The sequence below is a fragment of the Diospyros lotus genome, chromosome 15 (genome assembly GCF_014633365.1).
Source record: "Diospyros lotus cultivar Yz01 chromosome 15, ASM1463336v1, whole genome shotgun sequence".
Taxonomy (NCBI): Eukaryota; Viridiplantae; Streptophyta; class Magnoliopsida; order Ericales; family Ebenaceae; genus Diospyros; species Diospyros lotus.
Window position 1 is genome coordinate 30,099,985 of NC_068352.1, and position 22,420 is coordinate 30,122,404.

The following is a 22,420-nucleotide window of genomic DNA, read 5'->3' on the forward strand; positions in this document are numbered from 1 at the left end:
TTATTTGATTAAAAATTAATTTAATACATATTTATTATTATAAATTTAACAATATCATATCAATTTACATATTTTGGTTTATAAATAAAATACATAAAATATGCATTCTAAATAATTTTAATTTTTATTTAATCTTTGTTTAATACATAATTAATAAATTTTATTTTTTAATAATTTTTTTCTTTTTTAACGACGATTATCTCGTCACTAAAGTTTCTAAATATTAATTTATTTTTTTAATTATTTAGTGACCAAATATTTTGTCACTAAATAATTTTAATTTAATTAGATAAAAAATATAAATTTAGCGACGACGTCACACCCGTCGCTAAAAAATAAAAAATAAAAATTAAGCGACGGCATCTTTCTCGTCACTAAAAAATAAAAAAAATTAAATAAAAATTAAAAATTCAATGACAAGATCACATCCGTCGCTAAAAAATAAAAAATAAAAAATAAAAATTCATTGACGGGGTCACATTCGTCGTTAAAAAGTAAAAACAATAAATAAATAAAAATTAAAAATTCAGCGATGGTCACAACCGTCGCTAAAAAATAAAAATAAAAAATTCAGCGTCACTAAAAAATAAAAATAAAAAATTCAACGACAGGGTTATGCCTGTTGCTAAAAAATAAAAATAAAATTAATAAAAAAATAAAAATTCAGCGATGGGGTGTTTCCTGCAGCTAAGGAAAAAAATAAAAAATAAATAAAAAATGAAAATTAAGCGAGGTCACGCTTGTCGCTAAAAAATAAAAAAATTAAATAAAAATTAAAAATTCAACTACGGGGTCACGCTTGTATCTGAAAAATAAAAAAAATATTTTTTAAAATTATTTAACGAAGAAACTAGCAAAGAAGTGGCTTTGCTAGTTTAATTTTTATTTAATCTTTGTTTAATACATAATTAATAAATTTTATTTTTTTATTAATTTATTTTTTAACAACGGGGTTATCTCATCGCTAAAGTTTCTAAATATTAATTTATTTTTTTAATTATTTAGCGATAAAATATTTCGTTGCTAAATAATTTTAATTTAATTAGATAAAAAATACAAATTTAGTGACGATGTCACACGCGTTGCAAAAAAATAAAAATAAATAAAAATTAAAAATTAAGCGACGGGGTCTTTCCGATCGCTAAAAAATAAAAAAATTAAATAAATATTAAAAATTCAACAACAAGGTAACATCCGTCGCTAAAAAATAAAAAATAAATAAAAATTAAAAATTTAGCGATAGGCCACACCAGTCATTAAGAAGTAAAAAAATAAATAAATAAAAATTAAAAATTCAGCAATGGGTCACACCCGTCACTAAAAAATAAAAAATAAAAAATAAAATTTAAAAATTCAGCGACAGGGTTATGCCTGTTGCTAAAAAATAAGAATAAAAATTAAATAAAAAAAATTCAGTGATGGTGTTTCCGGCCGCTAAAAAATAAAAATAAAAATTGAAAATTCAGCGGGGTCACGCCCATCGCTAAAAAATTAAAAATTCAGTGACGGGATCACCTTGTATCTGAAAAATAAAATAAAAATAATAATTTTTTAAATTATTTAACGACGAAATATTCAGTCACTAAATTTTAATAAAAAAATATTAAAAATATTTAGTGACGGAAGATTTCGTCGTTAAATTAAAAAAAAAAAATTGGCGATGGAATATCCGTCACCGAAACGTTTCTAATTAGCGATGAAAAATTTTCGTCACTAAATTACGAATTTTTTGTAGTGTATAAAATTAGTTTTGTTATATTAAAATGGTTTGATCATGTAAGATGAACATCAATAAAGGCTCTTGTAAGAATAGTAGATGAAATGGAATAAGTATATGGCAGAAATGACAGAGGAAGACAGAAAAAATTAGTGCGAGAGTCTTAAATATGATATGAGTAATGAGTTATAAGAGGCTTTAAAATATTTGTCTGCATCTAGGTCAACTATGCTTTCATAAAAGCATATATAATTAACTTCTGAATACCATATTGTAAATTTAAAAGAAATGGAAAATCAATGACTTCTTGATTAATAATTTCCACATATCATTTCTTGACTTGGGGTACATGTAAATTGTTTTCTAATTATCACCAAAGTTAAAACAATTGAACTCACATTAGTCACCAAGTAGTAGTTTACAAACGGAGGCCATCTGAAATAAGGTGAGTACAAGATAGGCATAAGGGATGATCAGAAGAATCTTAAATAGTAATGAGATTTAACCTAAGTGTTGAAACATTAATAAGACAGACTAGTCTAATGAATTAAATAGCAAAAGATCAGTTGTGTGATGGACCAATCGGTTGGTTCTGTCTTTAGTGCGTTCACCTAATTAATAAGTGGGTAAAAATTTCACACACAACTAGATAAATGAAATTAAATAAGGATGATAATTTAGCTTTGATACAATATTTATTCGAGTTCATGGTTATCAAAATTCAAATTCAACTCTTACGATTTTACATGTTAAGAACTTTTAAATGATTCAACGTCCATATGAAATCTAAATTCTAGTACAATGAGAGTGAATCACGATTTAACTCGGTAAAATCGATAGAATCGAGTTAGACAACGATTTTACCGATTTTAACTTTCGTGCACAGAAAGGCAACATAGTATTAATTTTGATTTGAGGGATGCCCTCTGCCTCTGCAAACTCTTATCTCTCTCAAACACTTTCGTTACAACCTTTCGTTGTTCTCTTTTGTTGCATAGTTGCTTAGTGTTCAATGTCGTCGTCAATTCACAACTTCGATTGGTCGGTGTCGCTGTCAATTCACAAACACAAACTGCCAATTGAGCCATCGTTGATTCACAAACAAGAATTGATGTTTTCGTGCTCGCTTGCTAGGTGCCGCCGTTTCTGTGCAACACGAATTGATTCACAACTTCGATTGTTCGACGCCATGGTAGATTCAACTCAAGAGGGTATATAGATTCATCTGTTTCTTTTTTTGCAATTTCTTGATTTGATTTGGTGATTTCTACCCATCACAACTTCATCTATTTCCTCAAATCTACCTTCATTAATTTGATTATTGTTGGTTTTATTAATTTGAAAGTGAATAGTGTTGGTTTCCTTAAAGAATTGAATATTTGTTGGATACTTTTATTATAATGATTGTTTGTAATATAAAAGTTTACCAATGTGTGTTGTTTTTATTTATATTAGATTATGAGTCGTCATATGACTTATAAGAATTTACATTATATGAACTAATATTTAAAATTTTTATTATGGATGGATGAATGATTATAAATGAATTTAATATTTAAAATTTTCATATTATTTAGTATTTTTAAAATTAATAGATAAAGTTATTTTGAATAGGTAACATGTATTTCATTCATAATAAGGAATAAGATTAAAATAATCATGTTATATGTATTTCATTCATAATAAGGAATAAGGTTGAAATAATTATGTTATTAAGTAATATTAATTCATTTTTTATAAAATTATATTATTATAAACTTATATTTACATAGATTAAAGAGTATTTTAAATCTTACGATCTAAGTTTATGATTCGATTTTATAGAATCTCCTTCGATCCCACATTTTAACAAGCTTGTTCGAGTGCCCTTATGATTTCTTGTAGAAGGGTAGTAGAATTGGGGTCTTGCACGGGCGGGGTAAGACAAGAAGTTCCCACAAGGACCAATAGTCCATTAGCTGATTGATTATTTCATTTCACATTGTTTATACATTGAACAATGGAGCCTAATGTCCAAATTGAACTTGCCAAGTTTTAATATGGCAAAGATCCCCTATACATCAAACCTTATTTCTATACACCTCGGTAACATTATCCAAAGGACAATCCACAACACACATTGAAAAATCAAGCTTTAAATCACCTAACATTTAGAAGAAGTACCTGTAAAAGTCCTTGAAAAATTTCACTAATCATTAGTCCTCAGTAAAATCTCCCCATCGCACATTGTGCTTTGCGGCAAGATAGTGTGCTCCAACTGGTCCTCTGCTACCATATGGGTAGAGCTCTGGAGCAATCTTTTCTTCTTCTAGTTCTTTCAACAATGGTGTGAATAGAGCCCAAGCAGCATCTAGCTCATCACTTCTAATGAACAGTCTTCGCTCTCCTCCTATTGCATCCAAGAGCAGCCTCTCGTACGCATCTGGTATTTCTCTTGAATACCTGCATGAGCAAAGCAAAGTCTGAGAATTTAAAAGTAGTGAAGATTACAAAACCTTAAAGAATGTGATTTTTTAGCTAATCCACGTTTAAGTTTTTGAGCTTAAGTTTCTTATATCGAAGTCTTTGCCCTTGTTTCCTATCGAAACATGGTTTTCACTGGTCATAGCACTGCCATCTGTTAAAGAAATTTTAGGTGAACAATTATTATAACTTATAAGCTGACTGAACAATTTTCTATCACCCAAAGATAGACACCACAATGATTATAAGCTGATTGAACAATTTTCTATCACCCAAAGATAGACACCTAACAGGCAAATAATATCTCACATCTAATTTATTCACTCAACGAACAAAATGAGAAAGGTTATAATGTACTAGATCTAAATCCAAGCACCAAGCAGGGACTTTGTTGCATTCCAAAAGTTATAGATGTATCATAAATTCACCAGAAGTTTCTCACCTTGCACTGTAAAGCAAATTGAGGTCACTACGATCCAGTCTCATTCCAAGACCGGGGACTTTGTTGTTGATCTTCAGATATATGGCTTCATCCGGTTGAACATGAAGCACTAGCTCATTTGTAGCCTTATCCAAATCAGTTCCAAAATTCCTGTACAAATTGCCCGGGACATGTCTGAACTGAACTCTGATCTGCGTTCTGGATGTTCATCGGAACAAAACATTTTAAGCCTCAACATCAGAAGATATAAAAGCATAAAACAACAGGATATTCTAAAATCCTTGATAATATGAAAGAAGAAAAAGATCTACCACCTTCGTGCATTGAGAGCTTTGCCTGCTTTCATCAGGAAAGGAACCCCATCCCAACGGGCATTATTAATAAAGAGTGCTGCTGCAGCAAATGTTGGAGTTAGACTGTTCTTTGACACCTTTGGATCATCGGTATACCCAGGATATGTCTTTCCACCATTGCTATGGCCTTTATATTGGCCTATCACTACATCTTCAAGTTGCAGCGGTCTCATTGACCTCAAAACTTTGACCTGAATCAAAAGAAAGCTCTTCGTTACTAGCTTTCTTGATGAGACCACAGTAGCAATAACATATAGTCCTTTAGTGTCTGGATGAGGGATAGGTAGAAAAACTTATATTTTGATTGTTTTATCATATTTCTAGATGAATTTTTGACGATTGTTCAAGCAATTGAATGGTTTCATCTCTGGAATAAATTAACCAACACCCAGTCTGCTAGTGCAGCATTGATAGAAAGTGTTTACCTTTTCATTCCTAATGTCCTCTGCATCCAAGCTTACAGGAGTTTCCATTGCAAATAGTGCTAATATTTGCAGAAGATGGTTTTGCATTATATCTCGAATGATTCCATAGTTATCAAAGTAACTTGCCACAGGAAAAAACAAAAGATAAATCTGAGTCTCGAACATCACATAAGTTCTACAATTAGAATATGATCAGTGTGTAGGAACTCACCCCCCTCGCCCTTCTGTGCCAAAATCTTCAGAGAATATTAGCTGGACGTTACGGATGTAATCCCTCGACCATAGAGGCCCAAAAACAAGATTTGAGAAACGAAGAACTGATAGGTTCTCAACAAGCTCTTTTCCCAAGTAGTGGTCAATCCTGGACAAACATTAACAAACTTAGTTTCTTCAATAACTCCATAACTTTTTGTTATAAGAAAGAAGTCAAGCAGAATATGACCTGAATATTTGGTCCTCATTAAGATAACGCTTTAGACATTTAATCAGCGCCCTAGATGACTCTGCATCGCGACCAAATGGCTTTTCAACAATGACCCTCGTCCACCCACTCTTTGAAGAAGCTTTAGTGCTGGCACATCTCACAACATCAACAAATATATTTGGCGGTATCGACAAGTAAAACAGCCTATTTGACAGTCTTCCACCCTGGAAAAAACAATGCAGAGGGACTCATACTAAGTTAACCACCATTACTAAAAATACTTCCAATCCTTTGTTGACAACTTGATATGAAATCAGAACCGTTATTACATAGCCTGCAACGGTGACAATCAACAAATTTTAGATTATTGAACATATTAGTAAAAAAAGAGTTTTATACCTCTTTAATCTGCAGTTTTTGGTCCAACCCTGAAAAGTCCTCCTCAGAGTTATACAAACCAGAATGGTAAAAGCATCTTTTTAGGAAGTGATCCATTTTGTCGCCACAATTTTCACTGCAAGTTGTGTTCAATATTAATGAATGTGTCCGAACATAGCTGGGCCAAATCTTGTGCAAGAATAACGACTAGGCATTATGCATTACCTCTTATCAATCCTACAAGTCAAGGTTTCGCTAATCATTTTCCTCAGCTCCTCATCAGTCATTTTAGTCCGAGCATAGCCAAAAATCGTAAAATTCTGCATTTATATATATTATAAGAAACAAAGGATAAACAGCTATCAGTGATCCCTGACACAATGATGACACATTGGCAACTGCATTTTACTAATCTGAAGTCCTCAATTCATGCATAGTAAAAAAGGAATGAAGGGCAGAACCTCAGGTAGAAAATCATCATAGTAAAGAGCAAAAAGTGCTGGGAAAATCTTCTTCTTGGCAAGGTCTCCAGAAGCTCCGACAACTGTTATTGTAAGAGTAGACTCAGTCTTTCCTGATTCTGAGAAGGGACTGGAGCTCTCTGTCATTATTGACTCGTTATTTTCTCCAGGCACTGAATTTCCAGGTAAACCTATTCCAAAATACCATAAGAGACTTGGAAACTGGAAATTAACAAAAGAAAGTAAAGGTCCATGTTGAAACCAAACAGATCTCTTGCATTACATGGAGAGCGGGAACCAAAAGAAAATGAGTCTTAAGGAGAGTCTCCAGTGGCTTTCTTGAACCTCTCAAGTCTAACTCGAATTGCTTCTGTCTTATACATTAGGAACACAAAAATGCTTTTGATGTGGCTTTCCTTAAGAAAAGTAGAATTTGGAGGATCAAAATGGACGAAATTATTTAGGGACGGGGCCGGGGAAAACCTGTTTGGCATACTCATTCCTACATGTTCCCTTTACAGCAATAGAAGGGTCTTGAAGAATTGTAATCTCTTTTACAACCATGAATTTTAACTGCTCAATGAGGCTTTATATTGCATCTCTATAAGTAACAATGTAAAGAAATGAACATTGCATGGTACTGTTAGATATCTGTTTTTCTTTTTCAATTGAAACTTCCCATCCCAAGGTTGAAAGAGAACAATTCCTCTTCTTTAATCTTTCCAATTTTTTCACAACATAGACATAACCAGAAAGGAATTCTTCCTATGGACCAAATAGAAAACGCAAGGGAAAATGCCTTCTCGAACAGATGGTTCAAGCAAGATCCAAGAATAAAAAACCGGGCATCTTCAACAAGAAACTAATAAATTACTGTTAATTAAGAACACACATAAGAAGAATACAAAACTTCAAATTCAAGAAGTTGAGAGCAACAAACCATCCTGCACAGGAACAGAGTTCGGAGAAGCCAATTTGAGGACTTGACCTCAAAATCCTTTCTCGGATGTTTTCCCGGAAAAACCAGGGATACCCATCTGGGAAAACTGGTTCTTTTGGGGGCAACAATGAATCTTGGGCACATACACGTCTCATTCTTCAATGGAGAGGCTGAAAAGGCGGGTGAAGAAGCGGAGGAACAGTGACTGAATTGGGTCGCCATTGATGATCAGAGAAAGAGGAAAGGAGAAGCAAAGCATTCAAGAGAGTGATCAAGAAGTTCTTGAGAGTTTGGTAAACACTAAACAGAGCGATACTTTTCTCATGCGTTTGGTGTCGCTTTAAGCCATGCGGAGTGAAGGGACAGTAAAGCGGAGGAAGAGAAGACTAAAGATTCAAATGCCTCGCCACTTGTCAGCTAATCTTCTTTGTGAGGTGGAGATTTATTTTTCTTTTTCTTTTCTTCAAAATTTTCTTTTCCTTTTCCCCTTTATTTTCCCGGAATTTTCTTTCTTGGGCCCAATAGGCCCAGATCCAATGTTTGGGCCAAATTTGGGCTCCAAAACAATATTGTATTAGGAACATTGAATTGGGCTTAGAAGTTTGAACTTGCCCATGAATTGAACTGAGGTCATTAGGGGTTGTGTGATTATGGAAAATGTTTTTTTTTTTTAGTTTTTTGTATAAAATTTTGAGTTTTTATTTTGTATATAGAAAATTTAAAAAGTGGGTTCAAACATTAGAAGTATATAAAACTAACTTTTAGTTTAGAAAATTGGAATATATATATATATAAGAAGTGATTTTTCTTATTTGTGTTAAAAAAAAGGATGATATTAACTTTAAAATTAATATTATAATACAAATGAAATGCTTAAATCTCCTTTTAACGTACTATCGATGTAGGATTAGTTTACTATAAATTTATTATCTTATTCACTATTCTCGTCAAATCAAAAATTTCGTATTTCAACCTTGTTAAATTAATGTCAACACAATTTTAGTCTGTACTTAATATTGGATTGACTCTGATATTGATAATACGATCATAAATTTGTCCCTATAAAACTATAAAGACTATTGACTTTATGGGACCAAAGGTAGTCTTCCTCCTGTAAAATTGACTGATTTTGAAGACATATAAACCACAAATCTATGCCATATGTGTTACTCTTAACATAAGCCATGAGTAAGACATATATGTTGCACATGGGTGCCATGGAACATCTGGTTCAACAACCCTTTCAATCTTTTGTCACCATCCATGCATACTGGGTCCAAGATATTATGAAATCTGACTTAGTCATGCATAGATTCGTCCCTATGGTTTTGTTTTCTAAAGTGTCTTAGGACTTTATCTCATTCCTACATTATCATCAAACATAAAATTTTGGATTTTAAAATTGAATATTTTCATATATACATTATTGAACAATAAAGAAAAATATACCCAAATTCATATGTGACGAAGCGATTTGTTGAATCTAGAAAAAGAAAATTGAATTTTCTCTTTCATATCCTTTATCTTTAATATTAAGATTTTAATGGAATTTACGTGTCTTGTTTCGGATGGGAGAATTTTGATTTTATACATATGTTTAACGATTATCTTAATACATCTATCAAGTAAACGTAACTGTGAAATCAACACTTAAAAAATTATTTATCTGTTAATTGTTTTCATAATTATGGAGTCATTTTCATTTTAACAAAAAATGAATGAAAACGACTGTCCACGGATTAACAAAAGGGAGACGAGATGATATAGCTCTAAACTTAAGATAAGGAAGATGGAGGGGAAAGAGCCCATCAATTCAAATCAAGGGCAGGCCCCCCAAGAGGATGAGCCAAATGAAGCATGCTTTAATTGTCTAAATGGGCCGAAACAGCCACAGACAAGAGTCCAAGACCCTTCGATCAACTCAAATGCCCTTAAAACGAAAGGTGGGATTAGTAGGCTGAGCTGGGTCGTCGCTATCTCAAGGGCAGTTTTGTAAAACCGCTGCCCCCCCCCCCCCCCCCCCCGGGGCTCGTCAGCCATGGACTATAAGTCACCAGCAAGTTCCCCTCCTTTCCCCGCACTCTCATTTCTGACTCGCTTTCTCTGCTTTTTCCTTCTCTTTCCGGGCGGCATTTTCCGGGGAAATCAGCAGATGGATCAGAACCAAACCAAGCGGGCCATGTTAAAGAAGTCCATCCAAATCCTACTTTCCATCTTTGCATTCTCCATCCTCTTCACCCTTTCCCCTCTTCTCCCTCTTTCCAGCCATTCTCTCGGCAACTTCTCCGGGAAAATCTTCAGCTACACCCCGGACAGGAACCACATCTTCCTCTTCTGCAATGGAATTCTCGCCTTCCTGATCAAGAACTCCCTCCGGGCCGGCTCCTCTAAGGAAAATTTCAAGCAAAATGTTCAAAATCAGCAACCGGAACCTGAATTGGCCGAGAAAAAGGATTTTGAAGAAGACCCAGCAAGAGAAGACGATGGAAATCCGATTCCAGTAGAAGAAGAAGAAGAACAACAACAACAAAAACAAGAACAAGAACAAGAACAAGAACAAGAAAGTGAGATTTTTGTTGCTGTTGAAGAGGAAGAGCAAGAAGATGATGGAATGGGACTGTTGAGTGCGGAGGAATTGAACAAAAAGTGTGATGATTTCATAAGGAAGATGAGGGAAGGAATCATGATTGAAGCCCAACGACGGACTGATTGTTTAGTTTATAAATTATGATCCCAATAATCTAACATTAATTCTAGTGTTCATCAGTTTGTCCCTAAGGTGTCTGTAACAATTGTTTTCTACCTGAAATATGAACTGAATTTTGCTTCTTCTAGGAAGCAGTAAGTTTGTTTGGATTTTCTCTCCCCCTCTGGGCCGCCAGCCTCTTCTCCATCACCATTCAGCACAGACAAGAAGAAATTTCATAAAACAATGATGTGTCTTGTGAATGTCCATACAATGAACAGTAAAAAGTCCATTAAAACTGATTTGATTCTCTTAATCTGTGTTTTTGTTGGTATTTGTGCTTAATGGATCATCTCCATCAAAGTGCTGAAGGATTAAAACTTAAGAGAGATTTTAACCATTGTCCAAGATTCAACTAAATCCAACTACAATTTCTTATAACTAGATAGGTTTAGAATCGAACTAAATCAATTGAGATGGTTTAGCTCACTTTTTTTTTTCCTTCAACTTGATTCGTTTTTCTATATAATTTTCTGAATTTAATAGGCATTATGTGGAATTTTAAGTTACATAATTTTGATATCATTGCATAGATCTTGAAACCGAAACTTGATCCAAAATTTAATTAAATCGGGTTAGTTTCATTTATTTTATAGTGGTTTTGAGCTTAAATTTATACCTTCGATCATAATTAATTTAAATTTAAATTAATATAAAACTCAAATTGAACTGGTCCATAAATATCCTATCAAACTGACTTTAGAAAAAACACTATTATGAGTGACAGTATATTTTTTAAATACTGTCAACTTGACTGCATATTATGAGTGACATGAAGCCGTTCAAATGTTTGAATTGACCCGTAAGTCTGAATAGCACTGTCACGCGGCATTAATTAAATCATCAACCCAACAATGTGAACTCAAAAAAGGAAAAAGACTTGCAAAGTCTTCTTGCTTTGTCCATAGATAATATATGTCCTTTTCTATAGAACCCTTCAAAAATTGCATGTGATGGTGATCCTGACGGTCCTCCCTCTATCCTCAGCACCCCGTAGAAGAAGTTACCAAGCGACTGCCTGCTTGACTCGGGGTCTTCCATGGAAGTCATTTCTAAGAACAAGAACCGATCAAAAAAAGAAAAGAAAATTATTCATCCAAACGTACCTTTTTTTCCCCTATTTTGTCGGCTATTGATGATAACTCAGCAAACATTGTTTGAATATGTAATAGTCTATAAATTGAGTATTTTGGATAAATATATACAAATTTATATGAGTTTTTGCTCGTCTTCAAGAAAATTTAAACCCGACCATAGAGAAGATTAATATAACTTTTTATTATTACACCAACTCTTAAAAAGAACATGCCTTTGCTTTTAACATGGGAAATGGGCTATGCCCAAATGAGATAGATTACCAAGTTTTGTGGAGAAATGGATGGATGAACAGCCAAAGTAACCTGAATTTGGCAGCCATATGTAGCAAAAGCTTCAACCTATGAGATGGAGATGATTGATTTTGCCCAATCATTTTGTTAGGCAAACATTCTCTTGAATTATTGGCATGCTGTAATTAAAGTTAGTGATTGCTTAAAAGTGATAGTTTCGCAAATCTTTTCTTACATGTTTGCGTAATTTCTGTTCAGTTTCGTCTTTGCGTATGGATTTTTTTCTCTTAATATCTTATTTGGCCAAAAAAGAAAAGAAAATTATTTTGCACTCGACATTGTTTCCTTTCACCAAAATACATCAATTGTAAAGCCAGCCCCAGTGGGAGACAGGAGCCAAACCAGAATTTGAACTGTTCCCATTATACAACTACAGTGATCAGATTTTGGTCCCCTCTGGTTGATCGGGTTCCGGCAAAGGTGATCATAGTTAGATTCAGATCTCCATGCCTTGTCCCTTGGAAACTAATTTATGCAAGAATGTCTTGTGATTTGTCAGCAGCTTCATCATATTTGTAATGGAAAAGGGCTCCTCTTTTGCTTCAAAATCCATTAAACGTAGCCTTTCACGGCTTACTGCAACAGGTTTTGCCTCAAAATCCATTGAACAATAGGAAAGAAGCAACTTGATGCAGATCCTGTTGTCTCTACGCTGTTCAAACATAAACAGGCCTTAATCTGCACTACAGATGCAGATGAACATGTTGGTTTCCACCATTCAGCATTCAGTTCATATCTCAACTTGACTGGTCAACCGATTTTGAGGGATAAGCCATGGAAACAGAAGTAAAACAAGGGTAAAAATCCACATTAATGATGGCCTTTCAATTACAATCAAACATTATACCAAGGTGTTCATGTCAAAACTAGTATACATTTGTTGTAGCCACAGAATGAACTATGGGTGTCTACCAACTAATATACACCGAGCATTTGCATAACGGTCGAACAGAGTACTGGACGCGATCACTTTCATTTTGACAAAAATGAACTTCTTCAAGGCAAGGTCATATTGTATCCACAAGTACGTTAAACAGCCTGTCAAGCATCAGGCGAGAATTGTACCCAGGATATCCGTGTTTATGGCTCATTTAAGGATCTGTCCTCGTCCCCTGGACTAACCAGTGTGGGTTCAGCGTGGTATGTCCATTCAGCCATCTCTTATGGCGTAAACTGTCTGTAGCTTTAGCCATTGTGAACCATACCTAAGACCAAGCAGCCAGAACAATAAAAGGAAGTAAAATCAAATAAAAGCTTTGGAAGGAGAAAGCAATCGAGTTCAACGGTGTTGAATCATCCCCAAAATATTAAGCACACAATAACAAAACTTACTGAGTCTTAAACCTCAACGCCTCAACTCCTGGGAGATAGCAATCAGGGGCTCAAGAGAACCTATAGGAGTTAATAGTTTATTGGACCACCTGCATATAAAAGATTTTATGCCTTTTTTTTTTTTAATTAAAAGCATAAAAAATAGGCTTCACAACTCTGTAGGAATTTAAGGCATGGCAACTCAACAGGGAAGGAAAATCTAAGTTATAACTCAGCAGCAACTTTCTTATCATGGTTAATAGAACTGATGCAGAGACATAGTCACACAAACACCATTTCTCCAGTTATTGATTAATACTGCATAGTTAATTCTCATCCTAAAGTTTCTTATGTGATATAGAACTTAAAGTACAATTTCTATGTCAAACAAAACCATTTTTAATAGATGTATGATTCTAGAAAGTTATTACCTTCAGCAAGGCCTAGCAATTGCTCTTAACTGTATGTATAGAAAGACTGACTAGGAGGCTACAATTTAATGCTGTTACAACTAACTAGGAGGCTATAATTTAATGCTGTTATAACAACTTTTGTTCTGAGGGATTTAGGGCATTGGGAGAAAAGAATCCTGTGTTCCACCTTCGCTTAATACAACCTGTTTGCAAGATTGTTGATATGGGCTCTAACCCATTATAAGTATCTTCCTGAATGAGTGCAGGATAGATATTTGAAGGTTCACTCAGGCTTGCATATAGTCTTCTAGACAGAGATTAACAAATGATGCCTTTTGATGATAGATTACATACAATGGCTTAGTACCAACACAGAAGCAACAAAGGATTTAATATAAGAAACTTAAGCTAGCCCACAAGCATAAATCATCAACAAAACATCTGTTATAGAATTGTAATAAACATTTTTACATTAAGCCACATTTAAAATATGCTACTTAGCCAGTATTTGCATGTTCCCACCCAAAAAACAAGTTAGATTTCCAATCAATTAAGTGCACAGTAAAACCAATTAAAAAAAGAAAGGCAGAAGGAGGAGGAGGAGAAGGAGAAGGAGGGAGTGCAGAATCACTCAGCTATCGGGAGCCAAAAAAGATAAAGCACTTCCCAAATTGTCAATATGAGTAAACAATTAAACCACTGAATGGAAAATCAATCAGCAATCAGGAGCCAAAAAAGATAATAAAGCACTTACCAAATTGTCAATATGAGTAAACAATAAAACCACTGATAAGACTTGCCTTACAAATTCACCCGAGCCAAAAGCACCAGGCAGAAATGCACTGCAAATGGAGTTCCCAATTCAGTTTATCCTCTGTACTCTTTCCTTGTTACAACCAAAAAAAATAAGAAAAAACACAAATCAGTTAGATGGATAATGATTGGATAACATCAATTTTGGGGATTTTTCAACAGTAACTTAAATGATGAAGGGAAGAAAAGTCACATAAAGGAAAATTACTCAATGATATTTTAAGTCATTCTCTTACATCCTGTTATCAGCCAAGTTTGAGAAGACAACAGGAGTTCAATAAAACATTAAAAAAAAAAAAAGTTTCCTATTCGTTCTTCAAGAGATCATGCCCGAAAAGCAGATTACATTTACCAATGGGAGAAGATAACTAGCTTCACAATTCTATTCAGACTAGCAGCCACTTAAAAATGACTGCAATAGACAAGTAGTATTTACTTATATTTCTTTTGTCATTTTCAACACTTAATTTCATAAGCCAGTTCCCTTAGACTTTCGAAATATGTTCCAGTGCCGTACATTACATAAGAAGAAATGCTCTAGATCACAAACCTAAGGTTCACTGACATTTTTAGGTGCCAAATTCAAAACAACTTCATTATTAGCTGGTGGCATATCACGGACATTCTCAATAAGCTTCACAAGTTCTCCATGAACATAAGTAAAACGTTCCTTGGAGATCAATGATTCTGAAAGAAGAGTTGTAGTAAGAGAATGAATGACTTGAGAACACTCATCGTTGCTGGATTGACTGATTGCATCATCCATGGGAACCAAGGAACTCTCAAGTCTCCATCGAAGTGGAAAACACTTTTCTGGGAGTTGGAAGTAGTTCTTCAGTACAAATACTCGAATAGAATGTCTGCATAATATACCAGAATGTTCAAATTCCTTACAAGAACAGTGAACCTGTTCATCCTCTGGTATCCAAAACACAAAACATTCTCCTTCCATTTTCTTGTAATGCCTCACAAGAAATGGGCCATTAGCCATTTCGGTTGCTGCATATTGCATAGAAAGCACAATTTCATGTTGTAATGCATTCAAGGCATAAGGACTAAGTATGCTACGTGCATGTTCCTCTATAGGTAGGCATGTTTTAAGGGGAACATACTGCAGCTTTCCTCGTCTCTGGTATTCAAATCTAGCAACATTGCCAACCTGAAATGATTTCAACGAATCAAATTAACCAAATTATGAGCAAAATAATTGAAAGTAGAGTCAAATACCACATACCTGTTCAAATAGGATTTGCAAGCATGTCTGTGCACTCAAGATACTCCTCAAGAATGTTTCAACTGATTTTGAATACTCAGGTGTCATAGTACGAGCCAGAAAGTAACCTCTAATATAGGAAAATGGCCAGGATGCTCGACAGGAATAGAGCAGAGCTATGTGTTTATCTGAACCAAGTCCAAACCGAGCAACTAGATGGTTCCATTGGTGCTCAAAATCCTCGATGGTCTCCAGATGATACAATACATCAAACTCAGATTTGAATTCTTCATACTGCAAGCCAAGAGGCAAAGAGAACCAACTAGATACTTTCGACAAAATTTTCCATAAACCTATAACATGTTTAGAATTTGGCAACTCAAGAGCTATAGCATCTTTAAGCCCCGAATCTATGTCAGTTACAATTGTCTGAGGCCGTCCTCTCATAAATCGAACAAAAGTCTGTTCAAAAGAAGACAACCATAAAGATTTGTGAACATAGGTGTAGAAATGATCAAAAGGATTTTTGTCTACAAACCTGTAATGCCCAGGAAAATGACCGAGAACTTTCATCTTGTAACATAACACATCCAAGGAAAATTGGCTTGCCATGATTGTCCATGCCAAACCACACCCCAAGAAGCATATTATAGGTGATAGAGCGATATGTGGTGTCAAAAGTGACAACATCACCAAAGACTGAAAATGCATGAACGGCTTCTCCATATGACCATGCAATGTTTTCAAGTTTACCACTCTCCTCAGTTGTAAAATTGTAAACAAATCCTTCACCCCTCCCTGCCATAGCTTTGCAAGCCTCAATAAGTTCCAACATATCACTTTCTCTTTTCTCAGTGAGCAATGCATCATTTTCTTGAACTGTTTTCTTACAAGTCCTAATAAAATTTCTAACATCTTTTTCTATAAAGGGTAACTGCCCTGGTTGAACTCCTTTTTCTATTTCCAACACCTTCACAATCCGATTCACAGGAAACCCAGCTTTGGAGAGCAAAAGAATACGTTCTTGATCATCTTCTTGTATTTTTCTGTATGCAGGCAGGAGGCGCACTTGGTCGTCCTCCAATAATTCATGGTTATGAACATTGCTAAACTGTGAAATGTACCATTGTGTAACACCATCAACAATTTCCTTCGTCAAATACAATTTTGCATCACATCCACATCGTACTGACTTCCTATCCCTTGGGTGCTCCACATTTGCTTTTTTCCTGGGCTGGTTAAAACCAGACCGGTAACAAACAAAATCTCTTCTATAGACCCCTAAATTGTGGCTTTCAGTTGAGCGGGCCTTCCTAATTGAAAACCCATTTTTTCTAGCAAAGTTGCTGTAGTACTCAAATGCTTCATCATCACTTTTGAATATCTGACCAACATAAGGAGTGAAAACAACTTCTGATGATGACAATGACAACTTCTCGTTCTTCACTAGCTGAGATCCTAGCATTGACTGATCATCTCCTTCATACTTGACATAACACTTCCAGTCACCACATGGACATTGCTGGCGTCGAATCCAAATATTGTTCAATGACTTTGTTGCCATATTTCATGAGAGATAAATATGATACACCACCTCCCAGGCCTTTGTTCCAATCTTGGTATGAATCCTTTACTCCAACCAAAAACAAAAATCAACAAAGCATTAAAACTCCTGATACAAGCTCAAAAATGAAATTATGCATCTGTTGTACGATGCATTTACCGACATAATAAAACAATGCCTAAGGGCTCAAGTTGCAACGAAGAAAGTAACAAAAAATCCACTAAAATAACTAGTGCCCATTTTACAGAAAATGTGCAACACAGAGCCCAGAAAGATAGAACCTAAGTTTAGCTTCCAACCAGACGGCAAAAGAAAAAAATCGCAAGCTAAAGCTTCCAACGGTTCAAAATGGTTCAAGACACATAATCAGAAATTGCAAAATACACCCTTCAACGCACTTGACTGACTTAATCTCAACAATGCTGCACTTTCCAACGCTACAATCGTCAATTTCATCTTGTTTCAAGTGGTGGAAAAGGAAAGATTTGGGGACTACAAACAAGCATAGAAGAGCATAGAGTTGTGACAAATAAACAAAATTAACCGAGCAAATCTGAATTAAATACACAATTTTTTGAGAAATCGATGTATAATCGCATACCAGGATAGGGAAAGTCGCAATCTTGGAGGTGATCTGATAAACCCTTGTGAAAAAAAAAAACCCTTTCACATCTTCTGCTTCTCTGCGCTTTGGTCTGCCACCATGTTTCTGTGAAAATATATGAAAATATTCGTATTATTTTAGCATAATTCATAAATCCATCAATACTGGGCCATCTGTTATGGGCCTGACAAACCTTTATTATAAGAAGCCCACTTCCCTAGTTCCCAATATTTTGGACAGTTGCTTGTCTTTGGAGCAATTCCTTTCGAATTTTTATAAATTAACTAAAATTTTGAAAAGTAATTCATTTTTTAGTTTGATAAGGAATTGAAAAAAAAAATTATTACTTTTATTAAAAATTATATTAATTATATAACACGCATAATTATTTATATCTATATATGACAAATTTATATTTAAATAAAATACGACAATAATAAATTGTCTAATACTATTTATTTTTATATTGGTCATTGTTTGTGAAAAAATATAAAAAAAGTAACAATTTTATATGATTTGACCTTTCATTTAATTAATGTTTGTGAAATCATTTTTTAATTAACCTCTTCATTTTTCTTAGTAAAGGACAATATTGTCGAGATAAAAATACTATGAAATAAAATTCATAATATTGTAATTGATATTAGAGGTGACAAGTATACAATTAACAAGTAAATAAAAATAATTTTCTTGTATTTTACAAAAATACTTTTTTCATATTAAATTTGTGATCTTCTAATCACAAAAAATAATTTTATTATTGCAGCGTTGTTATTAAAAAATCTTTTAAATGAGAACTCGTGGCGTTATAAAGAGTTTAACTTGATATTTGACAAGTTGCTCCAATTCAAAGGCCACCTCTAGAACTAGGATTCAATAGAGGAACCCCTTTGTATTCAATTTCTTCCTTATTTCCACTCTCAATACGTCTCATTCTCTCTATAGCTTTTACAGTCAGTATCTGATCCTGCACTTGGTCTTCAACAAGTTCCTCTGAACCCACTTCAACTTGCTGAAGAATGATCCAGTTCATACATTATCTATCAGATAGGGGAACCCTTGGTAGCAGCGCTTAAATTGCTCATCGGTGAACCATCTTCAAGTCTTGATGCGAATGCTGTGGCAAGTAGACAAGAGTTGAGTCTTCTAGAGCCACAGGTGGTGAATTTTGAGTCGTGGAAGGTGAGGTTATATACAAAAAATGATTCTTCCCGAACCTAACTGGGAAGCCCCCGGCAGGAGATATATGGTCAAGCTCTTTGATATCGTCTTCCCAGCGATAATCTGTACGTAATATCTTGACAACAGAATCAGTTAAAATCACCAGTAATCCCCACACGAACACTCACCATCTGTGAAATGATGAAATCTGTTTGAATCTCGTAATACTATCTGCCGGCCAACAATTTTTGATATGTATTTGAAGGCAGAATGACAGTCACCGCAGACTCGAAGATTCTTCATTATCCTTATAGGCAATCCTGATTTGCGAGTGAGAACGAAAGCAACAGCTAGCTTCTCACTGTGGTAACTAAGGAGCTCTTCTTTGGTCTCCTGATCAAGGTCATAAAGGGCAAAATTTGTCTGCGGCACATATCCCGCATCCCTCATTTTCTTGTGCAGTTCCTTAAGTTTTTCATAGATGGTATCTTTGTCACGGTGTGATCTGTCACCGGCCACAAAAACGTGAACGCCATCTTTCATGGTAACCCAACTAGAGCCGGCTTCCTTCCTCGCTGCTGCTTCCCTCATTGCGGCCCGGGCCTTCGCAACATCCTGCCACTTTGCCCCGGATGCATACATGTTAGAGAGTAGTACATAGTTGACAGCATTTTGAGGTTCCAACTGCAAAAGCATTTCAGCAGCCCTCTTACCCAAATCTGTTTTGCGACCATTTGCTCGACTGCAAGCACCAAGCACTGTCCTCCAAGTAAGAGCATTAGGTTTCATTGACATTCTGTTAATGAAGTTCTCTAACTTATCTAGTTCACCTGCTCTCCCTAGAAGGTCTACCATACATGAGAAGTGCTCCATCCTAGGGGTGAGGCTGTACACATTGGTCATAGATTCGAAATGTTCAAAACCTTGCATAACCAAACCCACATGGCTACAAGCTGATAAGACCCCAACAAAGGTGACATGATCTGGTTGTTGACCTTCTTGCTTCATTGCTTCAAAAAGCTCTAGAGCCTTGTGTCCATGTCCGTGCCGTGCATAGCCAGATATCATGGAATTCCAGGAGTACACATTCCGCACTGGCATCAACTCAAACAACCTAGAAGCATAATCTATCCGTCCGCATTTCGAGTACATGTCAACAAGTGCACTCCCAACCACAACATCAGATTCCAAACAAGCTCTTAATGCACAAGCATGAACTTCTAGGCCGCGCTCCAATGTTGCAACTGAGGCACACGCACTGAGAACAGTAGCAAAAGTAAAGCAGTCTAGCCTCTGCCCCCTCTGTAACATAACCCAGACCAAACCCATGGCCTTGGGTAACATTTCATTATGGATGTACCCAGAGATCATGGAATTCCAGCTTACATCGTCCCTCCTGCCAGACATCCTCGCAAATTTTTTTCGCAGGCATCCATATCTCCGCACTTCCCATAGCAAGAAAGAAGAGTGTTCTCGATAGCACTATCATCCATGAAATGGTACTTTACCGCTAGAGCATGAATCTGATGGACCAATTCATGGCTGGAAATTGTTGAGACAGCTGAAATAATGTTGATAAAGGTTACTCTGTTAAGAACCCATCCATCTTGCATCATGTCAAAGAAATATTTTACAGCTTCAGAGACATATTCCTCGGAATTAGCAAATGCCCCAATAACAGAATTCCAAGAGATTTCATCATAGTCTTCCATTAAAGAAAACACTTTCTTGGATTCAATGATACGACCCGTCTCTGCATATAAAGCAAGAAGAGCATTTGAAACTGAAACATCTAAATCAAGTCCAAGTTTAAGTCCTTCACAATGTATTTGCTCTCCCAGCTTGATCCAACCTAGGCTCCCGCATGAATTTAAAGCACTAATCAATGTGAAATTTGAAGGCATCAATCGGTTCGTCTCATTGTACAGAAGCTTGTCACTGCATTTTCAAAATACTCATTCTGGTCAAGCCCAGAGATGATAGAATTCCATGAGATTGAATCTTTATTAACCATGAGTCTAAAAACAGAGCAGGCATCATCAGCGGCACCACATTTAGCATACATATTAACTAGCCCATTTCCAATTGCAATGCTGGAATTAATTAAGCCAGCTCGGATGACATATGCATGAACCTCTTTACCTCTTCTTCTGCCCTCCTCTAGCTCAAAGAACTCAGCAAATGCACTCAAAAGAACCACAAAAGAGTTGGAGTTTATTTCGACCAAGTCTTTCATCTCTAAAAAAAGTTCAGCTGCTTCCTCTGCATGCTTTTGCTTTATCAATCCAACCATCAAACCATTCATGGACACTGCATTCCTATGAGCCATTTTTTCAAAAATCTTTTTAGCCATATCTAGCACCCCAACTCTTGCAAACCCACTTACCAGAGCACTACCCACATATAGATCTTGTACGAACCCTAACTTCTTAATTTTGGCTAGCAATTGCTCAAGCAAACACACAGCACAGTCCACAGATGAGCCAGCAGCCCTTATTAAACTGCCAAATGTATATTCATTACCCTTGAAACTAAATTCCAAGGCCTCTTGTTGCATGCTGGAGAAAAGACCAAACGCAGAAACTGCATCACCTCTTTGTGAACAAACTGAAATGATAGAATTCCACGATACAGAATTCTTTATCTGTATCCCGTTGAAAATGCAGAAAGCACTATCCATACAATTCCCATACACAGAAATCAGAACATTACCGACTACAGCATCAAGTGAAAGTGGGGTTTTTGAAACTAAACCATGAATTTGCAACCCAAGGCTAAGCCCTCCAGGTTCTGAAACCTGGCAAGCACGGAGAGCACTGGCTATGGCATAGGCATTCAAAGAAACACCCTCGAGTATCATCTCTCGAAAAACAGCACACGCCTTGTTCGGCATGTCGTACTGGGTATACCCTGAAATCAAACAAGCCCATGTCACGGAATTCCTGCTAGGCATTTTATCAAACAACTCGTGCGCAGAAACCAAATCACCAATTCTGACATATATATTAATAAGGGTATTCCAGAAAAAGAAGTCGCCGGCAAAGCCATTCTTGATAATCTGTAAATGGAGCTCCTTGGCATCCTCATGGAGGCAAGAAAATTGATACCGCCGGACAAGAAACTCATATATTCCGGCGCTCGGTTGCGAAAAACAAACTGGGTTTTCGGCTGGAAATAGATTTACCACTTGGGAATGAGATAAATCCAGCCGGTCAACCAAGACTGGATTCGGGTCGAATCAGAAAGCAGAGGCTGTACAGAACGGTTTGGAGTTTGTGGGTCATGGAGAAGCGAGGCAGCGAATGAACCAAACGAAGAAGTAGAACTGCAGAGGATTCGGCTTCGCCTGTATATGCATTCAAGATTTGTGCGATACATAGTTCGATCCGAAGAGAGGAAGTCTGTCTCATGTTTTCGCGATTTTCAGCGAAAGAGCACTCTATGTGTTCGTTATTTGGCGGTTTTCGCGCCAGCCTGAATTGCAATTACTTTGGGTTTATTACACAATGGCCCCTCAGGGGTTGAAGGTTGAAACGGTTGCTGGTTTTAGTTTTTTTTTTTTCTTTTGGTTTTAGGTTTTTTTTTTTTTTGTGCCCATTTTTAA

At 35.7% G+C, this 22,420-nt stretch overlaps 3 protein-coding genes across 9 annotated transcripts; all 3 read right to left on the bottom strand.

Moving 5' to 3' along the window:
- Nucleotides 1-3,648: 3,648 nt before the first annotated feature.
- On the bottom strand, nt 3,649-7,980 carry LOC127791358 (glucose-6-phosphate 1-dehydrogenase, chloroplastic). Its single transcript, XM_052321175.1, has 10 exons — nt 7,604-7,980; nt 6,664-6,854; nt 6,428-6,522; nt 6,224-6,338; nt 5,843-6,048; nt 5,612-5,761; nt 5,401-5,521; nt 4,937-5,166; nt 4,623-4,820; nt 3,649-4,159 (listed from the first exon to the last, which is right to left on the bottom strand). The coding sequence occupies exons 2-10, from the start codon at nt 6,808-6,810 to the stop codon at nt 3,913-3,915; spliced, it is 1,509 nt and encodes a 502-aa protein (XP_052177135.1). The 5' UTR covers nt 6,811-6,854; nt 7,604-7,980; the 3' UTR covers nt 3,649-3,912.
- Nucleotides 7,981-12,034: 4,054 nt separating this feature from the next.
- Nucleotides 12,035-17,784, bottom strand: LOC127792494 (putative protein FAR1-RELATED SEQUENCE 10). 7 transcript variants are annotated; one of them, XM_052322993.1, is made up of 7 exons: nt 17,653-17,784; nt 16,026-17,115; nt 15,509-15,949; nt 14,840-15,433; nt 14,262-14,347; nt 13,070-13,158; nt 12,037-12,942 (listed from the first exon to the last, which is right to left on the bottom strand). In XM_052322993.1, the coding sequence occupies exons 2-5, from the start codon at nt 17,049-17,051 to the stop codon at nt 14,324-14,326; spliced, it is 2,085 nt and encodes a 694-aa protein (XP_052178953.1). In that variant the 5' UTR covers nt 17,052-17,115; nt 17,653-17,784; the 3' UTR covers nt 12,037-12,942; nt 13,070-13,158; nt 14,262-14,323. The 7 variants fall into 7 exon arrangements, with proteins under 7 accessions (XP_052178954.1, XP_052178957.1, XP_052178955.1 ...); XM_052322998.1 differs by having other exon boundaries at nt 14,262-14,342; nt 14,825-15,433; XM_052322992.1 differs by having other exon boundaries at nt 12,038-12,942; nt 14,262-14,342.
- A 743-nt stretch (nt 17,785-18,527) lies between these two features.
- On the bottom strand, nt 18,528-22,054 carry LOC127791713 (putative pentatricopeptide repeat-containing protein At5g09950; the record flags this gene model as incomplete). Its single annotated transcript, XM_052321690.1, is given in 3 exon segments — nt 18,528-20,234; nt 20,237-20,722; nt 20,725-22,054. Coding segments are annotated over 3 exon segments (3,075 nt in total), but the record flags the coding sequence as incomplete, so codon positions are not given.
- Nucleotides 22,055-22,420: the final 366 nt, after the last annotated feature.